General features: G+C 44.4%; 1 protein-coding gene across 4 annotated transcripts in view; it reads left to right on the top strand.

Annotated features, from left to right (window-relative positions):
- The window catches only part of Dnah6 (dynein axonemal heavy chain 6), a 233,090-nt gene that overhangs the window by 47,383 nt on the left and 162,577 nt on the right, over positions 1-23,130 (top strand). For all 4 annotated transcript variants that reach the window (XM_042273489.2, XM_042273487.2, XM_042273488.2 and 1 more), the window contains exons 13-20: positions 3,685-3,836; positions 6,245-6,397; positions 9,192-9,443; positions 10,801-10,929; positions 16,335-16,448; positions 18,589-18,732; positions 20,363-20,575; positions 21,474-21,566. In XM_042273489.2, the coding sequence (XP_042129423.2) occupies positions 3,685-3,836; positions 6,245-6,397; positions 9,192-9,443; positions 10,801-10,929; positions 16,335-16,448; positions 18,589-18,732; positions 20,363-20,575; positions 21,474-21,566 (1,250 nt within the window). The remainder of the gene's footprint in view (positions 1-3,684; positions 3,837-6,244; positions 6,398-9,191; positions 9,444-10,800; positions 10,930-16,334; positions 16,449-18,588; positions 18,733-20,362; positions 20,576-21,473; positions 21,567-23,130) is intronic.

Genomic DNA, 23,130 nt, shown 5'->3' with positions numbered 1-23,130 from the left:
AAATGTAGATGTGCCTTAATTTAAAAACATCTTATTGTGTCAGTGGAGTGCTTAGCCACAAATAGGACATCTTCACCAGACTCTCTTCTCCAAAGGTTCAGGGACCATGGCAGATAGGTGTCAGAAAGATAGCAAGAGCCGGAGGTCAGGAGGACTGGCGGGCAACAATATCTTTTGCATACACATGACCTCTGCATTCATGAACTCACAGCAGCTGTGGCTGCCTATACAAGACCTGGATAAGATGAAGCCAGCCATGTTCCAGCATGGACAGGGAAGGTGCTCAAAATCCCCAAACCTAACTGAGGAACCATTGGCAGTTGGTGGCTGCTAGGGGAGGAAGAGTCAGTTCTCCTCAAAGACGTGGCCCTAGCAAGGCAACTAAGCTGTACCCAGGAGTGTACGAGCCACACAGACTGGGGTCAGTGCACTATTTAAAAAAAAGAAGAAGACACAAGGTAAGGAGAGTGGGAGGAATAGCCTTCCCCAGGCAGGAGCACACAAACTGGTTTTCCAGTATCAAAAGGTCAGCCCTAGCCGGGCGGTGGTGGCGCACGCCTTTAATCCCAGCACTCGGGAGGCAGAGCCAGGCGGATCTCTGTGAGTTCGAGGCCAGCCTGGTCTCCAAAGTGAGTTCCAGGAAAGGCGCAAAGCTACACAGAGAAACCCTGTCTCGAAAAACCAAAAAAAAAAAAAAAAAAAAAAAAAGGTCAGCCCTGAAAACACACATGCAAGCAACATTACACAGACTGAGCAGGTTGTACTGAGGAGTAAATGCACATGTGTATATATCAACAATTCATGAAAAAGAGGCCACAGATTTGAAAGAGATCAAGGAAGATACGTAGGAGGATTTGGAAGGAGGAAAGGAAAGGGGGAATTGATGTAAGTATTATAATCTCAAAAGTAAAAGTGCTGCAGGCTGCAGGAATATATCATAAGAACTCAGCTGGTTATGGCAAAGTCACTACCTGGAGGGATCAGGGAATTTCTCCAGAGGAAGTCAAATCCCAAGGAGTTTTTGGTGTTACTTGGCTTGTTATATATCAGCTGTATTCTGTTATGAAAATCATGTGTGCCTTCATAGTTTTCCCAATTGATTTTTCCCTAAGAAGGGCTAACAATGTGGACTGATCACTCTTTAGACATACACATTCCAGGCATTTGGAGAACAGCTTCAGGAAAGGCTTTCTCTTGAATCAGATATCTCCCCTAGCCACTTTTAAGGACTAAAGGAGACATCACCCAGGTGGTCACCCAATTTCCAAGGACTAACAGTGGTAACAACCCACAGGCGAGTCTCCTGACTTAAGGTAAATTCTACAAGGGGACACCACCTAGGTCAGGTAGACATTAAGTAATAGCTTTATACAATTTAGCTCAGACCCCTCCTTTCTTACAGCCTTACTAACTTTATAGACTGCTAACTCCTTACCTAACCACTCCTAGGAATATTTAGATAACCTTCTGTGCTAACAGCTATGCTCAGCCAGAACTCCCAGTTCAAGCCACCCTGTAATTATCATTATTGGTAGCATCTGGCCAGGTCCATCACTGGATGGAGAAAAATACCTTATCAGAGATACCTCTGTACTCTCTAAGAACAGACTTAAGCATTCAGGCTACCTGTTTGAGAAGGCCTGGCAGATGTGCCAATTAAGCTTAATTTCCTCCTTTCCCAAACCTTACCTCCAGTTCCAGATCTCCCTTTAACTATCACCAGAGGCATCTAGCTGTACACAGGTTGCCCTAGTGACTGAGCACACTTTCCCCCACCCTGCAGAAAACGGCAGATAGCTTGGACAGATAGGAGCCACAGGAAAAAAGAAGACAGTTTTATTTTCTCCCATTGATCTAGCAACTTATAGATTCTTAACACTTTCTACCAATCACATTTAAGATTATAATTGAGCACATAAGAGCCCTCTTCTTAGATATTACCTCAATTTAGCCTTTAGTTAATTCATTTCCCCATTGGTCACTTCCCTTTGGGGTTGCAAATGATAATTAACAGTTATTGCCTCCCTATGTGATTCTTATCACCCCTCCATTTGACCCTGGAAGCCTGGTTTTGCACTGCTAAGGGAATACTGCTTGTAAGGGTATATATACCAGGACTCCCAGGGCACGAGGAGAGAGAAGAGAAAAGAGAATGGAAGAACTAGATGGGTAAGAACTGGAGAGGAACAAACTGAGATGGGGAAGAAGTAGATTGAAGGGCTAGAAGAGAGGACAAGAGGAACGAGATGGAAGATGAGGAAGAACCAGATGGGGAAGAATAAGACGAGGAAGAGCCAGATGAGAGAAAAGAAGACGGGAGAGGAGCTGATAGGGGAAAGAACTAGATAGATGAGAACCTAGAAGGGACAGAACTAGATGAAGGAATTAAGATAGAACCTAGAGGGGACAGTAGATAAATATAGAGAAATCAGGCAAGGAAGGAGCTAGGCATGAGAGCAGAATAGAAGCTGTGTAGAGAGAGAACTATCACAGAATAATAATAAAGTGTATGAACTAAGGGGTTTCGTGTACATAGATTCATTTCTTTTCATCAAAGATTAATTATCAGCTGGTTGTAGATTCTTCCCGGACCCTGGGAGGGGACTATCGAGGGGCTGGACCCCCCATAGTCCTCGATATAAAAGAAATAACAAACATTGCTAAAAATGTCAACAGACCTTCAATTTGTTAGAAACCCAGTGTCTATGAAGTGTGAAAGTAAAGCATAGGAGGCGTGCCCAACGTTAATCTCATTCTTTATCTCCTAATGAGAGCCCAAAGACGTGATGGTGACATTGTAAAATAGTGGGCTTTTATTATGGGAAAAGGGTACTGTTAAGCATAATGAATTAACATTTTAGAGTTATACAAAGCATTCTAAGTATAGGTAATAGCATAAATACATACATAAATTTACTAATTTAAATTTTTCCTTGGGTATATTCACTGTAACGGTAGCATGTTACATAAAGATTCTCAAGGTAGTAAACACTGGACAATGAGATGTATTATCACCCCCATAGCCCACCCCTCCATCACCTTCCTCCCCCATCTACCCTTCTTCCCCATCTCACCACTCTCCTGTGCCTCTGGACAACTTCATTTCTATTTTCATGTCATATACACACATACAACTTTATTTATCTATACAAAACCTACGGGCCTTATAAGACATAAAATATGTTTTTTTCAGATTGGCTTAATTTGCTTAACCTGGTGGCCTGTCGTCATTTTCCTGCAAGTAACATAACTTCATTCTTGACAGCTGAAAAAACTCCATTGTGTATATCGATCCCATTTTCTTTATCCTTTTCCGCTGCCGTACATCTACGTTGTTTCCGTAACTTAGCTATCATGAGTAGTGCTGCAGTAACATTGATGTACCAGTGTCTCTGTGATGTGTTGCCCTGGAGTCCTTCCTCTATACACCAAGGAGTGGTACTGAGGGGTCAAACGGTAGATGTACCTGGCTTCGTGCTGCCTTCCCTTGTGGCTGGGCTAGTTTTACATTCTCACCAGCAAGGGATAAGGGTCCCAATCATCCACACCCTCGCCAGCACCACATCTATTGTTTGTTACTTAATGGCTGCCCTTCAGGCTGGGGCGGTCTTTAATCTACTGTAGGCAGTTCCTTTAAAAACTAGTGTGAAAGATTCTATCATTTATGCATCTTGTTTTCTGTAGATGTCAAATTCTTCAGTACTCAGCTGGAAAAATATCACAAGCAGCACAAGGACTCCGTAGCCCTGAGACCCACCCGAAACGTAGGCCTGCTGCTTATTGACACCAAGCAGCTGAAAGAGAAACTAATCCCATCGCCCCTGCGGTGCTTGGAGGTAACTGTGAGCTGGAAAAAGATCTACCATGTATGGTGCCTACCCTTATTATCATTTTAATTATGGTGTCTGCAAATATTTCCGTCTTTAGAAAGAAATATATTGATCTTGTGTATTACAAATGTTGAAATTATCATAAGAATATTGGTGACCCCCCCTGATTTGCATACGTGCGTGCGCGCGCGTGCGTGCGTGCGTGCGTGCGTGTGTGTGTGTGTGTGTGTGTGTGTGTGTGTGCTGTTCCATGTGTGTCTGTAAGTGTGCAAATCCAGAGGACAAGCTCAGCTGTCATTCTTCAGAAACCATCCACCTTATTTCTCAAGACAGGGTCTCTCACTGGCCTAGAACTCACCAAGTAAGCGAGGCTGTTATGAGTAAATTCTAGGGATCCACCCATCTCTACCTCCTCAACCCCAGGATGGCAATGCACACCACACTTGGCATTTTTATGTGAGTTCCGGAGACCAAACTCAAAACCTAGTGATCATACAGCAAGCACTTTGCTGACTCTCTCTGCAGCCCCATCCTTAACTTGTAGAAAAAGACCCATATTCTTTCTGTTGCAGACATTGTCGACTTTTAGGTACCATAGGGAAAGAGATGGCAGGCTTCAATTCCCACTCCTGTTTCCTTGGAACATTTCCAAACTTTGTTAGAAAGGATACTACTAGTTGCTCAGTGTGCCAGTGGGACGGTTGCTCAATTAGAATCCCAAGATCAGGGCTGGAGAGATGGCTCAGCTGTTAAAGGCTAGGCTCACAACCAAAAATATAGAATCCCAAGATCAAATTTAAGGGATCATTTCCTGAGCTAACTCTTCTTCAGCATCCAGAATAACTCACACGACCAACAAAGCATTTCCTTTAGATGTAGCACGTGGTTGCGTCTTCTCAAATGCCTCCAGAGGACAATGGAAAAAACACAACTGGAGAACTCCATGGCTCATCAGCCTGCCTAGTGTTCTGTACATGTAGTTTAATCAGAACGAGTCAAGTCACCATGTTTATGCACTGCCTGTGGCTTCTTGCCCTGTTACGAGGACAGAGCTGGGGGTTTGCCACAGAAGTGTATGCCCTTGCAAGTCTGACATATTTTTGTCTGAACCTTAAGGAAAATCTTTGCTCACTCTAAGTGTACATGATAGAAAGACTGGCAACCTGAATGCTAATCTCTGCTGTGGCATTATGTGTATGACAGAGAGCTTTCTTCTGGTGTGTTGCTTCTTTATCTCTGAGAGAGAGAGAGAGAGAGAGAGAGAGAGAGAGAGAGAGAGAGAGAGAGAGAGAGAGAGAGAGAGAGAGAAGAAGGAGGAGGAGGAGGAGGAGGAGGAGGAGGAGGAGGAGGAGGAGAAGGAGGAAAGAGAGAGGGAGGGGAGAGAGAGCGCCCAAGAGAAGGGAGGGAGGGAGGAACATAGGCTGGAGAGGTAGTTCAGTGGTTAAGAACACTGGCTTCTCTCCCAGAGGTCCTGAATTTGCTTCGAGTACTCATATGGCAGCTCACAACCATCCGTTCAGATACTTTCTTCTGGCCTCCAAGGGCACCAGCCACACACATGATACACACATGTGCATTCAGACAAAAAAACTAATATACATTATGTTATACAGATACAATTGGAGTAAATACAAATTAATTTAAACACTTTTTAAAGCACAACCAACATACCAATTCAAAGAAGATAAAATTCAAACTTGGGTGCTCAGAAAACTTATACATTCAAAAATGTCCAGAAATTGAGTGAACACCCAGAGTCCCCATAGCACCAGGCACTCAGTTTCCCTCATTCTTCTCTCTAATTGATAGATGTGCCATCACTCTAAGATGAGCATTTCCTCACGTTTATGAAGTGGTGGTTGAAGGTTTCTGCAGGCTGGATATTTCCCTTCTATATAAAATGATAAAGAAGAGATTAGACTTTTATATACAGCTCCCTCAGCCCTAAGCAAAAACTACCAAGGTCAGGGGTCCACCCGAGTCCAATCACTTTGTTCCAAAGAAACCTTGCTCATGTTCACCCTGGGATCAGTCAAACTTTATCTATGTTCCTGAGGAGACCAGTTTCCTCCAAACCACATGGCTGTTAGCCAACAGGAAAAGAGTGGCCCTGGACCTGATGCTGAAGGGAGCGGCCTTGTGTCCACTGCATAGGACAGAGGAGCAGAAGGCATCCTTGCAAGGTATCAGAGCACTAAGCAAACTGTGCCATAAACTCTACAACCTAAAAATGACTGTCCAAATCCGGCCTTGCTTTTGGTTCATTTGAAAGGCAGTTATGTAGTGAGAGCTTGTCCTCACACTCTGCTGTTTCCACACCTCCTGATTGAACAGCTCCCAAGACTTCTTAAAGTATGCAAGAAAGCAGAAATGCTTGATTATTTGTTATTTTCATCTTCTTCTTTATTTTTTAGGTACTAAATCTTATGCTTCCCCATTTGAGCAAGAAAAAAGTGGACGCCATCATCTCAGAGGCCCAAGATGCAGAGTATAAGCTCGAGTTCATTCCAACCACTACCATAGAGTATGTGAACAGCTTAGTCTTCCTTGACGAAATCCAGGAGCGGGTAAGTGGGTTGTTCTCCTCTATTTCAGTGCCTTAGACCACACAGTAGGAAAGGAAGGTGCATGACAAGAAAAAAATGAGGGGCACAGGGTCAGGACTCAGTCGCCTAAGTCTCAGAAACACTTTCAGGCATGGTTAATTTATTTTAACAGTAATGGCAACTAACCTTTACCAAATTCTAACCATCCAGGTATCACATCAAGTTTTTGCATGCCTTGCATTTCCCTCCTCACAAATACTACAGATGAGGAAACAAAGTGAAATAGACTGTTGTCCAAGTTCACAGAACTTGCATATGGTAAAGCTGGAATCAAAATCTAAATGTCTTCAACCACAAAGCCAACATTCTCAAGCACAGTTCATTGCTATTATAATTTTGCAGTAAGTGGTAGCATGGATGTTGGCCATCGTGGGGTCATAATCCTTTAGCTTACATCTACATAACACCTCAGGATATTCCGTTAAAAGTGGACAAAAGCAACTCAAACTAGCTTAGAGACCGTCTCTGTTTCTCTCTCTCTCTCTCTCTCTCTCTCTCTCTGTCTCTCTCTCTCTCTCTCTCTGTCTCTCTCTCTGTCTCTCTCTGTCTCTCTCTCTCTCTCTCTGTCTCTCTCTCTCTCTCTCTGTCTCTCTCTGCCTCTCTGTCTCCCTCCCTCCCTCCCTCCTGTGAGTGCCTCTCTTGCTTGCTTTCTCCCTGGAAACTTGATTGATTCCTCCTCTCAGGCTCTTCCCTGTGGCAGCAATATAACATTTGCCTCTAATAATTAACTGTCCCTAAACTCATTCCTATCAGTTTGGCATTAAAGCAGTGATAACTCATTTTCTAAAATATCAGAATTCGAAGAAATGTGACAAAGTAAAAGTTGGTTATACGTAATTAACAGAACTAAGAGTAGAGCCTCTTTCTCGTGCTTGCAAAAGTGACATTCCTGTCAGTTATTTCAAGAACAGCCCCTTCTCAAGGAGGCAGAGAGTTCCTGCATTGGGCGTACTGCATCCCTGAGGACTAAAGACGTCAAAGATTTATCCTTACGCGTTCATTATTGTGTTTGGACAAAAAGCCAAACCTTTCGTGACCTACCCTAGGCCAAAATGGGATCCTCATTTAAGGATTCAAAGCTGCTTCACGGAAAGGCCCCCACTCACGAGTGTAGCTAGGTTCAGAACTAACCAAGGACAGAACAGGACAGCTCCAACCCTCCCCCTCCAGCTGTCCTCTCTGCTTCTCATGTGACTGCTCTTTCTCCAACAGACAGGCTGCCGCTTCGTCATCCTGTAATAGCAAACATGGCCACCAGCAGCTCCCCAGGAGCAGCTGAAAGTCCAACCAGCCACCAAAAGCGACAGAACTGATTTTTATATAAAGAGAATTTGGTCTATTTGTAACTAGCTTTCAGGTGCTAGAAACTTTGTTGAAAGCAGTCCAAACTCATATGAGTTAACGTAGAAATTGGAAACATGGGGCTGGAGAGGTGGCTCAGAGATCAAGAGGGGTGGCTGCTCTTCCAGAGGACCTGAATTCGGTTCCTATTACATTAAGCAGCTCACAACTGCCTGTAACTCTAGCCCCAGAGGATCCAGACACCAGCTTCTGGCCCCCTCAGACACCCCACAACACACATACACCAAATAATAAAATAAATTGTTAATAAAAAGAAATGGAAAATGTATTCTAAGTTTGTTTGAGATGTTCTGGAAGCTATGGCTAGATACAAAGGATGGAGAGTGGGGACTAGAAAAGCAGAGAAGAAACAGAAAGGCCTTCCCTGTTCCTCGCTGAGCTCTGTTCTTCTCTAGAAAACAGCTTCTCAAAAGGGCCCAGGCCAGAGCAGAGCAGAGCCTGGGTGTTTGCTCGAAAGATGCATCCTTGGGCCCCTCCCTAGGCCTTGTTAGTCAGAAACTCCGGGAGGAGCACTTCAGCCTGTGTGAAGGAGCTTCCTAAGGCCACTGTCCTGCAAAGTACAGGCGGAGACCTATTCTCCACAAGCCCCCCCCCCCCAACTGCAGACAAGGTCTCATGCTAAGGAACAGTAGTCAGCTTTCCCACAAAAGCAGATAGTTGTGTTCACACCTACATCTAACTCTGGCTGTGCTCAAGAGGAAGACCAGTCGGAGCTGGATTCTCCAGGTCCCAACTGTGTGAACATTGCAGCTTATATAACCATGCGGCAGCAGAGTCGGGGTTGAGGGATTTCCTCCAAACTGCAGAATCACTTGTTCCCTGAAAATTAAGGAACACAAGAAACACACTGTCCACTGAAAGTAGACCATCAAGTTGGTGAGTAGCCATTTGGGATGCAGTAAAATAATTTAGCGAATTATAGCGAAGTATCACCATAGATCTGGGTTCTGCACCTGTGAACTAGGAACATGGTTTTCCCACACCCAAGGGGCTTCTCCTCAGTGACAGCTGCTCAGTACATGCCCCTGACACTCAGATGCAAACAATCATAGCATGTATGGTCTTAGAAACTGGCTGGCACTGTGTAATGCAGCAAGGAACAGGAAGTGGGGAGAGAGAGAACCTGATTTTACCTTCTAAGACTACTTAACAGTACTGATCTCTGAACATTTACCACCTCACCCCCACCCCTGCCCTGGACTCAATTACCCAATTACCTGTACTGTAGTCATATTTATATGTATCATGTGACCAGCTTCAGCCAATTAGATGGCCATGCCAAGTGCACTCGTGAACTGACCATTAACACTTTGATGTTCATATCTCATAGCGGTGTCTCCTATCAGAAAACACTGCTACTCTACTGTGTTTCACGAACAACGTTTCTCTGCAGATCGAAAGCCTGGAGGAAGAAGGGAATACGGTGGTTCAGATGTACAAGCTCATTGAACAGTATCAGGTGCCCACACCCCCTGAAGATTTTGCCGTCTTTGCGACTATGAAGCCATCCATTACTGCCGTGCGGAACGCCATTGACAGATCCGTGGGCGATCGAGAAACAAGCATCAAACAGTTTTGTCTGCACTTGGGTCGAGACCTTGAAGATCTCAACAACGAAGTGAATGAAGTCAAGTTGCAAGCACAGGTGAGCAGGAGCAGATCTTTCCAAATAATCCATCCCGTTCGGGGATGACAGTGTATTTACACTGTGCATCACTATCTATGTATATATACATATGTGTATATATATATACACACACACACTATGGAATTTGTTAAGCTAATTGATCTATCCATCACATCACATCCTTATTGTTTTGTGGTTAGAACCTTACAATTTATTCTTCAAGTCATCTAGAAACTATATTTCATTTCAACAAGTTAGCTTTTATTTTTCCTGTGTCTCTTCATTGTCTCCGTCATGACAATCTTCTTAAGCTCCTGAAGTACAAATATCTTCTTAAGTTCCATGAACCACTGTGATAAATGAATTGACCCTAAGGAGGAGTCATGGGAACCTCAAGTACAGGGGCTTGCCATCAGTATCAGAAGGGGAACAGTCTTGGGAATGAGCCCTCAACCTGTGGCATCCGAGGTCTCCAGATAGATAGCATCAGGCTGAACTGCACTGGAGGACACTCAGCCTAGTGCTGATGTAGAACTGCTTGGTTTTCTGAGAGGGAAACTCACACACACCTAGTATCCGAAGCACATTTTTTTGGGGGTTGTTGTTGTTTTGTTTTGTTTTTTTGTTTTTTTTGTTTTTTCGAGACAGGGTTTCTCTGTGTAGCTTTGCGCCTTTCCTGGAACTCTCTTTGTAGACCAGGCTGGCCTCACTCTCACAGAGATCTGCCTGCCTCTGCCTCCCGAGTGCTGGGATTAAAGACGTGTGCCACCACCGCCCAGCCCCAAAGCACGGAGAAAATACTTGAAGGATCTGATCTTCCTCACGGTCTCTCACAATTCAAAGCATTTTCTGCTGCTTTATTTTAAGAAGGAAACTTTCTATCATGGCCCTCTCTCCCCTGTCACATTCAGATCTCCACAGCTGAAGTCTTGTTTCAAGCAGGAAGTGAAGGAGACTGTCCCAGGTTCTATTGTATCATTGTGTGTGTCAAAGGTGGAGAGGGGGTAACACGTGGGCCAGGGCACTTGTGTATGCAGGTCAGAAGACCGCTTGCACCTTCCCATCACTACGTGAGTCCCAGGGCTCGAAATCAAGTCATCCGGGTTGGAGGCAAGTGCCTTTGCACACTGAGCAATGTGGCCAGCCCCTACATTCTGTTTAAAAGAGTCATGCCCCATTTCATGTCTTTCTGCAGCTCTCTACTTTTTACTAGGCTGACATATAGCATTTAGGAAAAAGCCACCCATTTTTAACATAGTTTCTAAGAGTCAAAGAGAATTAGGGAAAATGCATTTTGGAAACAGGTTTATTAATTCCCCTAACCGTCATGAACGAGGAAGCCCGCCTAACCAGAACCCACATTGATTGTTTACAGGACCCACAGATCTTGGATATTAATGCTGACCAGGAGAAGATAAAGCTGATGCTGAGTGATCTGCAGACTGTTCTGGATGACCTTCAGAAACGTGCCTTTCAGTATAAATCCTACCAGAAGAATTTCAAGGTAACCACGGTTGTTCCCATCTGCTTCCGGAACGCATACACAAAGGTGTATTTATGCAGAATTGCTTTCAACAAACCAGAACCGCTCAGTGGACAGCTGTGCTCTGGTCAGTGTGCCGCAAGCACACCAGGGAAGCCGAGTACACAAGAGGGCTGGAGGGCTGGAGAAATGGCAGATAAAGCGCTTGATGCACAGGTGTGAGGACTGAGTTCGGATTCCCCCATACCTGCACCAGAGTAAAAGCCCCGTGTAGTAGCCTGCCTGTAATCCCAGCAACTGGGAGGTGCAGACAGGGTATCCACAGGGCAAACTGGCTAGCTAGATTAGAAGAATTGGCAAGTTCTGGGTTCAGTACTTCTAAATATCTAGCAGAGAGCAATCAAGGAATATCCAACGTCAACCACGGGCCTCTACACACACACACACACACACACACACACACACACACACACACACACATGCACCCACACACATACAAACATATATACACATGCATGTGTATCACACATACATACAAATGCAAAAAACTAGTAAGTGAGAGACAAAATATCCTCATGGGAAATTCTCAGCCAAACTTCTCTGAAGTTGCTATGTTAAAATGAGTGTGCATCTCAAAATGTGGTTCATTACAGCCCCTCTAGCTTTTTTTTTTTTCTTAAGTAAAATTCAAGCTTTTTCTGCATTTGCATATATTTTGATTCCATGAGCTTTGCCTGACTCATCCTGGTGTTACATGAAAGAAGAGCTGAACCAGAGATAAAGTGAGTCCCAAAAGCGAGGTTTGGAAGGCTGAGGATGGAGAGAGAGAGAGAGAGAGAGAGAGAGAGAGAGAGAGAGAGAGAGAGAGAAGAGAAGAGGAGAGGAGAGGAGAGGAGAGGAGAGGAGAGGAGAGGAGAGGAGAGGAGAGGAGAGGAGAGGAGAGGAGAGGAGAGGAGAGGAGAGGAGGAGAGGAGAGGAGAAGAGAAGAGAAGAGAAGAGAAGAGAAGAGAAGAGAAGAGAAGAGAAGAGAAGAGAAGAGAAGAGAAGAGAAGAGAAGAGAAGAGAACCAAGAGATGCTCACACCTAAAACAGGATTTCCAGAGAGCAAAAGATAAATGAAAGACTAGAAAAGAAATAATCCCTAAGATCAAAAACAGGAGGTCTCCAGGCACGAGGAAGGTGCTATTGGTGTCTCAGAAGTCTTGGCAGAGTGGCCTGCGCCTCACAACATGATGCACCCACTCACTCCAGCGTCCTTAGACGGGTCCTCTCCTGAGGCCAGGCCTTAGTCAAGCAGTCTGAAAAGCAACAAGCTTGCTGCCGGGCAATGAGACAGGTGTAAACCTGAGTGAGGGGATAAAGCCTAAAGGGAAACACAGAAGACCCCGGAGAACTAAAGCAGCCCTCAGCAAAAAGAACAAGGCTGGAGGCACCGCAAAGCTGCGGAGCCAGAGGAACAAATCCAGAATTCTACCGGGGAACAGCTGACACACAGGTCAGCGGACCAGACCAGAGCACCTGGAATTAAACCCACAACGACAGCCGCCTGGATTTTGACAGAAATGCCAAAAACATACATCGGAGAAGAAAAGCCTCTTCCATAAATGGTCCCAGGGACCCTGGGTATCCACATATTCAGAGTGAAACAAGATTCCCATCTTTTACCCTGTACAAATATATATTTGTCAAAGACTTCAGTGTAAGACCTGAAGCTGCCAGGGGAAAGCTTCGAGATGTGAGCACAGGCAAGGCCTTTCTGGAAAGGACTCTACAAAGGAAATTCAAAAGCTTCTGCACAGCAAAGAAAACAAGAAGGTGGAGGGAAAGGACAGCCTGCAGAATAGCAGAGAATCTTTGCAACTGACAGATTGATATCTATAATTTACTATGAACTCAAAATACCAAATGCACAAAAAGATAAGCAACTTAATAAACGGGCTAATGAGGTGAAACAACAGCTCTCAAAAGATGAAGTACAAATGACCAATACATATATGAAAAATACTCAGTATCCTTAATCATCAAGGAAATGCAGATTGAACCTGTACTGCAATCCATCTCACCCTAGTCAGAATGATTACTATTAATCAAACCCCAACGGACATGATGGTGAGGATATGGGGGAAAGGAACTGTTATACACCGCTGGTAGAAATGCAAATTAACTTGGCACCTATGGAAATAAATATGGGGTTCCTCAAAAGCTAAAACTGTGATGCAGCTACATCACTCCTGGTGTATATCTTGAGGACTTTAAATCAACATACCGCAGAGATATCTCTGTATCCAAATTTAATGCTACACTATTCACAGTAGTGAAGTTATAGAATCAGCCTAGATTCCCATCAACAGATAAGTGGATACAGAAAAATGTGATATGTGTACACAGGGTAGTTCTACTCAAGCATAAGGAAGAATGAAATTATGACATTTCCAGGAAAAACAGAGGGAAATTATTGTGTTAAGTGAAATAAGCCAGACTCAAAAACACAAATACCATGTGTTTTCTGTGATTTGTGGATTCTAGCTTTTATAGAGAGAGCATTTAAAATGCACGTGTGTGTCTTGAAAACAGAAGGGAGATGCGGAAAAAGGAGAGTCTCCAGGAAAAGAGAGAAAATATAGGGCAGTGTATGGAGTAGAAATGCTTGATTACAGTGCTTGATACACTTGAAAGACATTATAGTGAATACATACCAGTTAAGAAGATAAACAAAAACAGGGGCTGTAGAGATGACCAGGGGGTGAAGAGCTCATACTGGTCTTGCAGAGGACCTGAGTTTGGCTCCCAGCACCCAAACTGGGTGGCTCACAGCTACCTCTAACTCTAGCTCCAGGGAATCTGATGTGTCTGGCCTACTTGGGCATCTGCACTCACATGCACAAATCCACCCAGAGATACACATAATCAAAGATAAGGCAAATTTTACAAAATAAGAAAATCAGAAAAAAGTGTGGGGGATGGCTCAGCCAGAAGAGTCTTTCTGTACAAGCACAAGACTTGAGTTTTATCCCTAGGTCTCATGATTTAAAGAAGCCAGGTGTGTGGTACATGCTTATCCTAGAGCTGGGGGGAGGGGACAAGGACAGCCAGATCCCTGGACACTCTGGTCAGCCAGTGTGGGCTACTTGGTAAACTCTGGGCTAGTGAGAGACCTTGTCTCAAAGCAATGAATCAGTTACTTAATTGGAACCTGAAAAATAGTCCCCTAGCTTCCACATGCATGCATACACTCATGCATCTGCACAAATATGAACACACACACACACACATGCACACGTACATGCACACACATACACACTGAAAAGGAAAGAGGAAAAAAAAAAACAAATCAAATCATGTCATATGCAACATAGACGAACCTGGACATTTACCCTCCATTGAGATGAGCCGATCACAGAAGAGCAAATAGTGTGTGAAATATCTAAGGCATCCTCACAGGAGTGGAAATCACCCCCGTGAGTGCCATTGTCTGGGGAGGGGAAATGAAGAGTTGCCTGCTCAGTCAGTATAACTTTCCATAACCGGGGAATGAACAAGCACCGGCAGCCGCTACTGATGTTGTAAACACTAGATATTTAACAGAGCTATACACGTAAAGATCCCCTTCAAAAATAGATCTCACATTATGTACTTTTACCATAACATTAGGGGAAAAATCTCTAAAGAAAAAGTGGGGTGATCAATGGTTCCGTGGGGACAAGTATGAAGACCTGAGTTCAGATTCCCCAAACCATGTGAAGCCACTGTAATCCCAGTGCCCCTAAAAGAGGAGGCCAAGCAAGGAGAAGCCTTGGATGCTTGAATGGCAGGTAACCTGGTGTATGGAGTGGCAAACAGCAAATAGATCCTGTCTCGAACAGGATGGAAGGTGGAACCATCACCATACTTTATTCTCTAATCTCCACACATGCGCCATGCCATATGTGTGCCTTACACTCAAATGCAAGCAGGTGCTCATGGCCCCCATATACAGAGTGAGCACGTACTATGCAGACACGCGCGCGCGCACACACACACACACACACACACACACACACACACACACAGAGAGAGAGAGAGAGAGAGAGAGAGAGAGAGAGAGAGAGAGAGAGAGAGAGAGAGAGAGAGAATGTCTAAGGTAGGAGCATCTCACTCCTTTTACATGGTGCATATGATTCTTCCTACACAGCTGCTACTAACCCAAACCTCCTACTGCAGCTGTCAATCATTTGAGAAGAGCAAACACATGAATGACTTTGGTGGCTTTGATGGAAGATAAGGCTAAACCACCCAATGCCAAAGCTCTAATCTAACCACAGAATCCAACAATTTCTGTTCAGTCAGTTCAATGGAAGTTTCCTTACATCCAACCCAAAGCAGTCTTCATGTGATTTCTCAAGGAAACACCTTCAGGAGTTGGAGAGATGGCTCAGAGGTTAAAAGTACTTGCTGCTTTTCCAGAGGACAGGATTTGATTCTCAGTACCCACAATGGATGGCCTGTAACTCCAGCTTCAGGGAATTAGATGACCTTTCCTGGCCTCCAAGGATGCCTGTTCTCTCTCTCTCTCTCTCTCTCTCTCTCTCTCTCTCTCTCTCTCTCTCTCTCTCTCTCTCTCTCACACACACACACACACACACAAAAATAAATAAATAAATAAATAAATAAATAAATAAATAAATAAATAAATAAAATAAAGCCAGGTGGTGTGGCAGACGCCTTTAATCCCAGCACTCGGGAGGCAGAGGCAGGTGGATCTCTGTGAGTTCAAGGCCAGCCTGGGCTACAGAGTGAGTTCCAGGAAAGGCTCCAAAGCTACACAGAGAAATCCTGTCTCAAAAATCCAATAAATGATAGATAGATAGATAGATAGATAGATAGATAGATAGATAGATAGATAAAATAATAAAAAAAATAAATCTTTACAAAAAGGAAACACCTTCAGGTTGTCTGCATTATTCCTCTCCACAAGGTTTCTCTACAGATCATGTGGATAGAAACAGCGGGGCTATTCTGTGGTCTTAAACCTCACTGCCCTCCACCATCTCCCCCAGAAACCACCACATACATATGTTCTCCTTCCGTCCCCAAAGCATAGGAGCCCTGAAGGAAAGCAGTCAGTCTGAAGACTCACCATTTCCCCCCAAAGACCAAGCGTTCAAAACCAAAGCCCACAGTGCTCCCCCTGTAATGACCCTGCTCAGGATATGTAAGTTGTAAGGAAATATCATGAACTATATTTTGCTCCTCAAAGGAGGAATTATAATGTGTGTGGCACTTTGTAGGGTTTTTAACTTTCAGTCGTCGCTCCCTTCCCTTCCCTTTCCTTTCCCCATTTAGGACCCGCATTCTTCCAGGAAATCACTGCACCCAGAGTGGCCAGCAGGACAAGAGTCGTTCTGTCTGAACCCTAAGCTCTGTGTTTTGCCTCTTGTGTTTTAAAGGTGGAAGTGTCCAAGTTTGATGCTCTGGAAGAAGTCAGTGCTGAGCTGAGGCTCAAGCAGCTGCTCTGGGACTCCTTGTCCGAGTGGGATAAACTCCAGCAGGAGTGGCTGAAGGTAGGGAAACAGCTCTCGGTGGTTACAGTGTTTTACTAATCCCACTGAATATGAATAACATCAGATGTATTTCTTATCATCAGTGAAATCTGTACCTCAGTACTCAGAAAGTTGAATTCACACATCTGTCGTGGGGGAAAGCAGCTATGATGGACTTGAAACTCAGAAATTAGAAAAAAAATAGCTCCATATCCTTGTTCATATTTCATGAGTCCATTTTTGCATTCCAAAAGAATTCAAAGTGTGTGGTTCCTTTGAGGCAGTGGTTATGAAATCTGGCCTTTCTCTTTAGTTCCATTGGCCATCGTCAGTAGGAACTAGACATGACTAGTCACCTAATACATTTGTCACATTGACCCACTTAGAAAAAGCAGGGCAGAGTTTTGTAACCTGAAAAGTTCTGTTTTTTTTTCTATTTCAAATCATTCCATTACAGTGTTACTCATTGTGTAAATTGTATTGCTTTGCATAAAATAAAGTATGGTTTTATGAAGACATAATCAGTCTTCTAGTTAAATATAAGAGGCCCTTTGTCACTGAATGCTACAAAGCAAACTTTCCTCCTAAGGCAGACTTGCTGGCCTCTTTGTTTACGAGGGCTGCATGGTGGAAGTGCCCACGTCACATGACATCTGACAGCAGTATGACTTCTAAACACAGTGTTGCCATGAAACGCCCCAGTGTTCTTGAGGACTATTGGTTTGGGTTGTGATTTACCCACTTAGGTGTCCGTTAGCTTAGGCTTCTGTTCTTCTTGTCCCTGATGGAAGGAGAGGCCATTTTGTTCACACCAGTAGAATAGTATCGCAGGAGAAATCTCAGCAGTGACTTCTCATGTCTATGGAGTCTAGTCTGACAGCCACCATAGCTTCACTTCAACGACCTGTCCTTATTTCAAAACTTGAAAAGGAAGCAGATGTGACCACTTTCAAGTACGGTCAACCCTGGAGTACCACTCTCTCGAGTATTATACAAATATGTGCAAACTACCATTGGCTTCACAAATAGTTTACACTCCTCCTTCATCCTACCTGTGATAATGCCTATAACCAGAGGCCACATGTCTAAATAAAAAACGAAATGACAAAGGAAATGTTTTCCGGGTAAAATTCCCAGGTGATAGGAGAGGCAGAGAGGCATTTGAAAGAGTAAAGTTTCTCTCTCACAGAGCCCACCTTCTGGTGGAACAGATGAACGGCAAACAGAAAAGAGGCAGAACATGTGTGATATAACGTGAGAGAACTTTACATGTTCTCCTATAACTCATGTGTCAATGACTTGGAGAAGTTTCTGACCACCACAGTGGTTAGAGCAGTGGCTTCCAGAGAAGATTGTGCCCCTCCTATGAAGTCTGCAAGAAGACCATAGAGGGCAGAAGGGATGTGTAGAATCTAGGAGAAATAAGAAACCATACAGGGTTACAAATTTTCTGTTGCCCTCAGTCCACATGACAGACAGGCCAGTAAATATATAGCCTTATACATATATATAAAACTAAAAAATACGCCGGGCGGTGGTGGCGCACGCCTTTAATCCCAGCACTCGGGAGGCAGAGCCAGGCGGATCTCTGTGAGTTCGAGGCCAGCCTGGGCTACCAAGTGAGTTCCAGGAAAGGCGCAAAGCTACACAGAGAAACCCTGTCTCGAAAACACCAAAAAAAAAAAAAAAAAAAAAAAAAAAAAAAAAAAAAAACTAAAAAATACAAATATGGATATATGTGCATTTTAAATACATATTTATATATTTATATATAACATTTTATATTTAATATATTTATGTAATATTTATTGTTTTTATTTTTATATATAATATATAATAACATATAAATGATAAATACATCTTTACACTAGTATATTTTATGCGTTATTATAACTTCTTCGTTAGCCTGTTTCTCCTAAAAAAAACTCTATAAGCATTGGCCCTCAAGGATCACAGTACTGCACTCGATGGTGAGCGAGACAAAACTATGAAAAGAACTATGGCAGTTGACGTTATAAACAGCTGTTTCCAAGCCTCCAGACTTGATTTGGTTTAAAATTTTAAGGGCCAGAAAAAAATTCAAATAAAGTAAAACTTTTATAATACTAGAAGCTTGACTTTTATCATGTATTTTAACTCCCCCCCCTCCCCCCCGCCACAGTCCAAATTTGACTGCTTGGATCCAGAAGCCCTAAACGGTCAAGTCACCAAATATGCTAAATTTGTGACGCAGTTGGAAAAAGGCTTGCCGCCCAACAATGTGGTGCCCCAGCTCAAACACAAGGTGGAGAGAATGAAAGAAAAGGTAAGGGGAGGGGATGGGGATCATTTCAGAACCAAACTCAGATGCCCTGGGTGTTGCTTTCAGGAAGAAGAAATAACAATCCGATTTGTCTGTCTCAACAACTGGTGAAATTGCGCAGTTGAGTGTGGTGACGCGAAGCGACACTGGGTGTCTGTTAAGTGGTAGACACACCAATGCCAAGATGCTGATGCCCTCAGCACATGGGCAGCCAGCAGATTTGCCTGCTGCAAACGGCCATATCCGTTTATCCCATGGGCCACACAGCCAGGCGTTGCCCAGATGTATTTAGTGTGAAAAGTCAGGGAAGCCAGGTAGCGCACATAGAGGGCTAGTTTGAAACTTCGCGTTACAGCCACACCAGTCCTTAAAAAGGGCCAACGGGGTGGGTGAGACTGCTCAGCAGGTAAAAGGCTCCTGCAGCCAACCCAGAGGTTGACCTTCCCATACCGACCTTGCCAGTATCTCCCTCTTTATTGAGACCTCTAATAAATTCACAGTAGTTCATTTACACGCTCTGTCCCCCCGTGCGCCATTTCTGAGTCTGATTCTGATCTCTGCCGACTCTCAGGTGTGTTCTGTTGTGTGTCTTTTCACTTTGGTTGTTTTGTTGTCGAAACACATCTGCAGCCGTGGGTGATTGCTGGAGTACACGATTTGCAGTCTTGGAGAGGAGCATTCTTTTTCCTCGGTTTACCTTTTTGTTTGCCGTGTTATATGAACTCCAGTTGGGAGTTCAGCGGGGCTTGAGATGATATGTTGCTACAGTTTCCCTCACAGCACCTGGGTCTTCTTGTTTCCTAGTGACACCTACTGTTTCTCGTGTGAGCTAGGTCCCGAGGCCGTGTTTTCCGTTTTTTTTTTTTTGTTTGTTTGTTTGTTTGTTTTTCTCCTAGATGTACACCCTTCTTTTTTGTTGGGCCCCACTGAGAACCGGTTTCCTGTAGCTTCCCATTCTAGGCTGCATTATTTTTACCTGACCAAGGATAGCCTGGTGGGAGGGGCAGAGAAGCACATACTTCATTCACGATTAGCTCTGCTCAGTGAGGCACTCCATCCTTGCCCTCTGTTCTGGTCTTCAGAGAAACACGTGACTACCAGTTTCCCCAAAATCTGTAATTAGTTAGCCGCCCTGAAACCCCGTGTTCTCACAGTCTTAATAAAATTGCTTCATTTGCGTTGTTCTCCTGAATTTTCTCCACTGTGGGTACAAGTGGTGCTGTCTTTACATCTCCGTATTTATAAATTGAAACCATGTACAACGTGTTTTGATTAATTCCACCCATCACCCCTCCCCTCCAACTTTTCCCCAGTCTCCCCCACCCCACCCCCAACCTTATGCACTCTTTTTCACCCACTGAGTCTGATAAACTCCGCCGGTATGTTCATGGGTCTAGGACCACTCAATACAGCATTGGCAACCTACTCAGGGCCACACCCCTGAAGAAAACCTGGGAGGCCTGCTCCCAGATGCCAGCAGCTACCAATAGCTCCTCATTCAGCTAGTGACGGGGTTTCCTGAGCCCCTCCTCCATCCGCGCTGGGGTGTGGCAGGCTTGCTCTTAGGCAGGTCTTGCTCCTGTTGTACTTTTTACAATTAAAAATGCAATGCCTCCAAATGTTTGCTCTCCAGCTTCCTGTGATCATCGACTTGAGGAACCCAACTCTGAAGGCGCGACACTGGGCAGCGATTGAACAAACTGTTGATGCCCTCCTAGTGGATGTTGAAATTCCGCTGACCCTAGAGAGGCTGTCCGAACTACACGTCTTTGATTTTGGTGAAGAAATCCAGGACATATCTGGACAGGCTTCTGGGGAAGCTGCCTTAGAGACAATTCTTAAGAAGGTAAATCGGGGAAAAGCCAGGTGTGGTGGCATATCCCTTTCATTTCAGCACCAGGGAAATGGAGAAAGGCGGATGAATCCCTGGGACTTGGGCCAGCCAGCCTAGCCCACTTAGAAAGTTCCAGCCCAGCCAAAGACCATGACGATCAATCGGTAAGCGAACACCTGAGGAATGGCACCCGAAGCTGACCTTTGACTCCCACATACACATGCTCATGAGCACATTTGCCTATATACATACACCCACACATGTAAACACACATATGTACACACACACACACACACACACACACATACACACACACCATAGCATGTGAAGATTACTAGTATCTGTGCTATCTGGATGGAGTTTTCACCAACCCACGCAGCATCCTCTGTCTCCTTCTCCTTGAATGTCTCTTGGTATTATATATTCAGTCTATAGTTCAAGCAGAACCTGACAGAACAAAGTCGGTTATGTGCCAGCTTTTATAAAGAACTGCATGCCAGAGGTTTTTTTTTTTTCTTACGGAATAAATACTTTATTTTCTGAACTCCCGGGGAAGGCTGGGCTGGGCTAACTACCTTAAAATGCATCACGAAGACTTTTCTACTTCCTACACTGTCTCCTCAGCCTAACAATGTGTGCCTGCCTGCCAGGTGTCCAAATAAAAAGAACATTTTCCTTCTCCTGAAAGAGTAAGATACCCATCATCACCAGCCCTTCACCTGAATTAATAACAGTCAAATAAAACCAAGAAAATCAGTGGCTTCCAACCAAGAAAAGGGTCTTGAGAATTTTAAGGGCCATAAAGAGGAAAGCGGGGTAGTAACAGTTCTCTCTGATTTCACGCCATGTGCCTTTATGGTGTGTCTAGACACGCGTGTTTAAATTTCCTCATGCTTGAACTATTTCTAAGGTGGAAGATTCTTGGAAAACAACTGAATTTGTCATCCTTCCTCACCGTGACTCTAAGGACGTATTTATCCTGGGCGGCACAGATGACATACAGGTATGTAAACGGGTTACAGGGAAATCTGTGGTAAATCAGGCCTGGTGGCACATGCCCCTGATCTCAACATTTAGGAAACAATGGCAGGAGGATGGCCATAAATTCAAGGCCAGCCTGAGCTACATAGCAAGTTCTAGGCTAGCCAGGGGTAGATAGTGAGACTCTGCCTCAAAATAAAGAAGGAAAGGAGGGAGAGAAGGTGAGGGAGGGAGGGGGAAGAGGGAGGGAGGAGAGGGGGTGATTTTATGGTAAAAGTCCTGACCATACCTCCTGAAACTTCTGGGAAAGATTAAGCAGAGTGAACTAAGGAAAAGTTAACCTGGAAAGCAAGATGTGAATAATTGATGCAAATGTTTATTCCCACTTACCAAAGTAATAAAATGGTGTGTGTGTGTGTGTGTGTGTGTGTGTGTGTGTGTGTGTGTGTGTGTGTGTGTACGAGTTACAGATCTATTATAGGTTGAAGTGATAGGAGAGTCTTTCTTAGATCAATCAGGGCAAGTGACCTTAAAGACAAGAGATAATAGCAGGGAACAGGAGAACTTCAAACTGTTTCGACAGAGCAAAGTAACATGTGTGAGCATTTCCTGTGTGCAGCAGGCCAGGGAGTTGAACTCACCTTTATTTGTCTTGGTAGATAAAATCTAACCTATGTGCTTAGAGCACTTAAAAATCTAAAGGTACATTTGTTTAGCAACGGGAACGGGTCCTATGGCCCAATTTAAAGGCAAAGCTGTAGTCTAAGGGTGGGTGCGAGGCAGAGGTAGAAAGTCTTGGTAAGGAAGGTAAAATCAGACATCACTCTATGCAGAAGGCGACAGAGAACCGAGTTGAGCGCAGGAGCTGGGAGCCAAGCAGTGCCAGCTGGGACTTCAGTGGACAGCTCCATTTTCCAGATTTTGTTTAACTCACATGTTCTGTGGGGGATGTTGTTGTTCAAGGGGAGCAGTAGGGAGGGGGTGGTATGAATACTTCCCCTAGGGAATTCAGCTCCGTCGTCCTGGAGACGATTTAAGAGACAATAGTCATTCATTGAACAGAGGCTAACCTTGCAAGCCCAGGGTGTTTTGAGAGATGAAAGCCTACCAGAGTAACTATATAAAGGAGATACCCATTGCCTAGTGTTAAGAGCAAGAAAAGAACATTAAACTAAGCAAAGCCTTTGTGCCGTTAATGATGACAGGAAACCGCTCAGTCGGTAAAACACCTACTGTCCAAGCGTTAAGAACTGAGTTCAAGTCCCAACACCCATGCACAACACTGGGGTGGGGCAGGGAGGTGCTGGGTGCCTACAGTCCTAGCGCTAAGAGTCAGACAGAGGTGGCTCTGGGGCTCACTGGCCAGCAGTCTAGTCTAAGCAGAGGGTCCTGGGTCTCAATTAGAGACCCTGCATCTCTCAAAAGACAAAGTGGAGGGCTCCTGAGGAGCATCTTCCCTGGCTGGCCTTGGCCTCCACATGCAAGTGCATGCACGTGTATGCACAGCCCCATGCACACTAGTGCATGAACACACACACACACACACACACACACACACACACACATACACACAGGTCTCTTAGTCA

Source organism: Peromyscus maniculatus, chromosome 3, assembly GCF_049852395.1.
Source record: "Peromyscus maniculatus bairdii isolate BWxNUB_F1_BW_parent chromosome 3, HU_Pman_BW_mat_3.1, whole genome shotgun sequence".
NCBI classification, from domain to species: Eukaryota; Metazoa; Chordata; class Mammalia; order Rodentia; family Cricetidae; genus Peromyscus; species Peromyscus maniculatus.
Note: the sequence above shows the minus strand (reverse complement) of the source record. Positions and strands in the feature narration are given on the sequence as shown.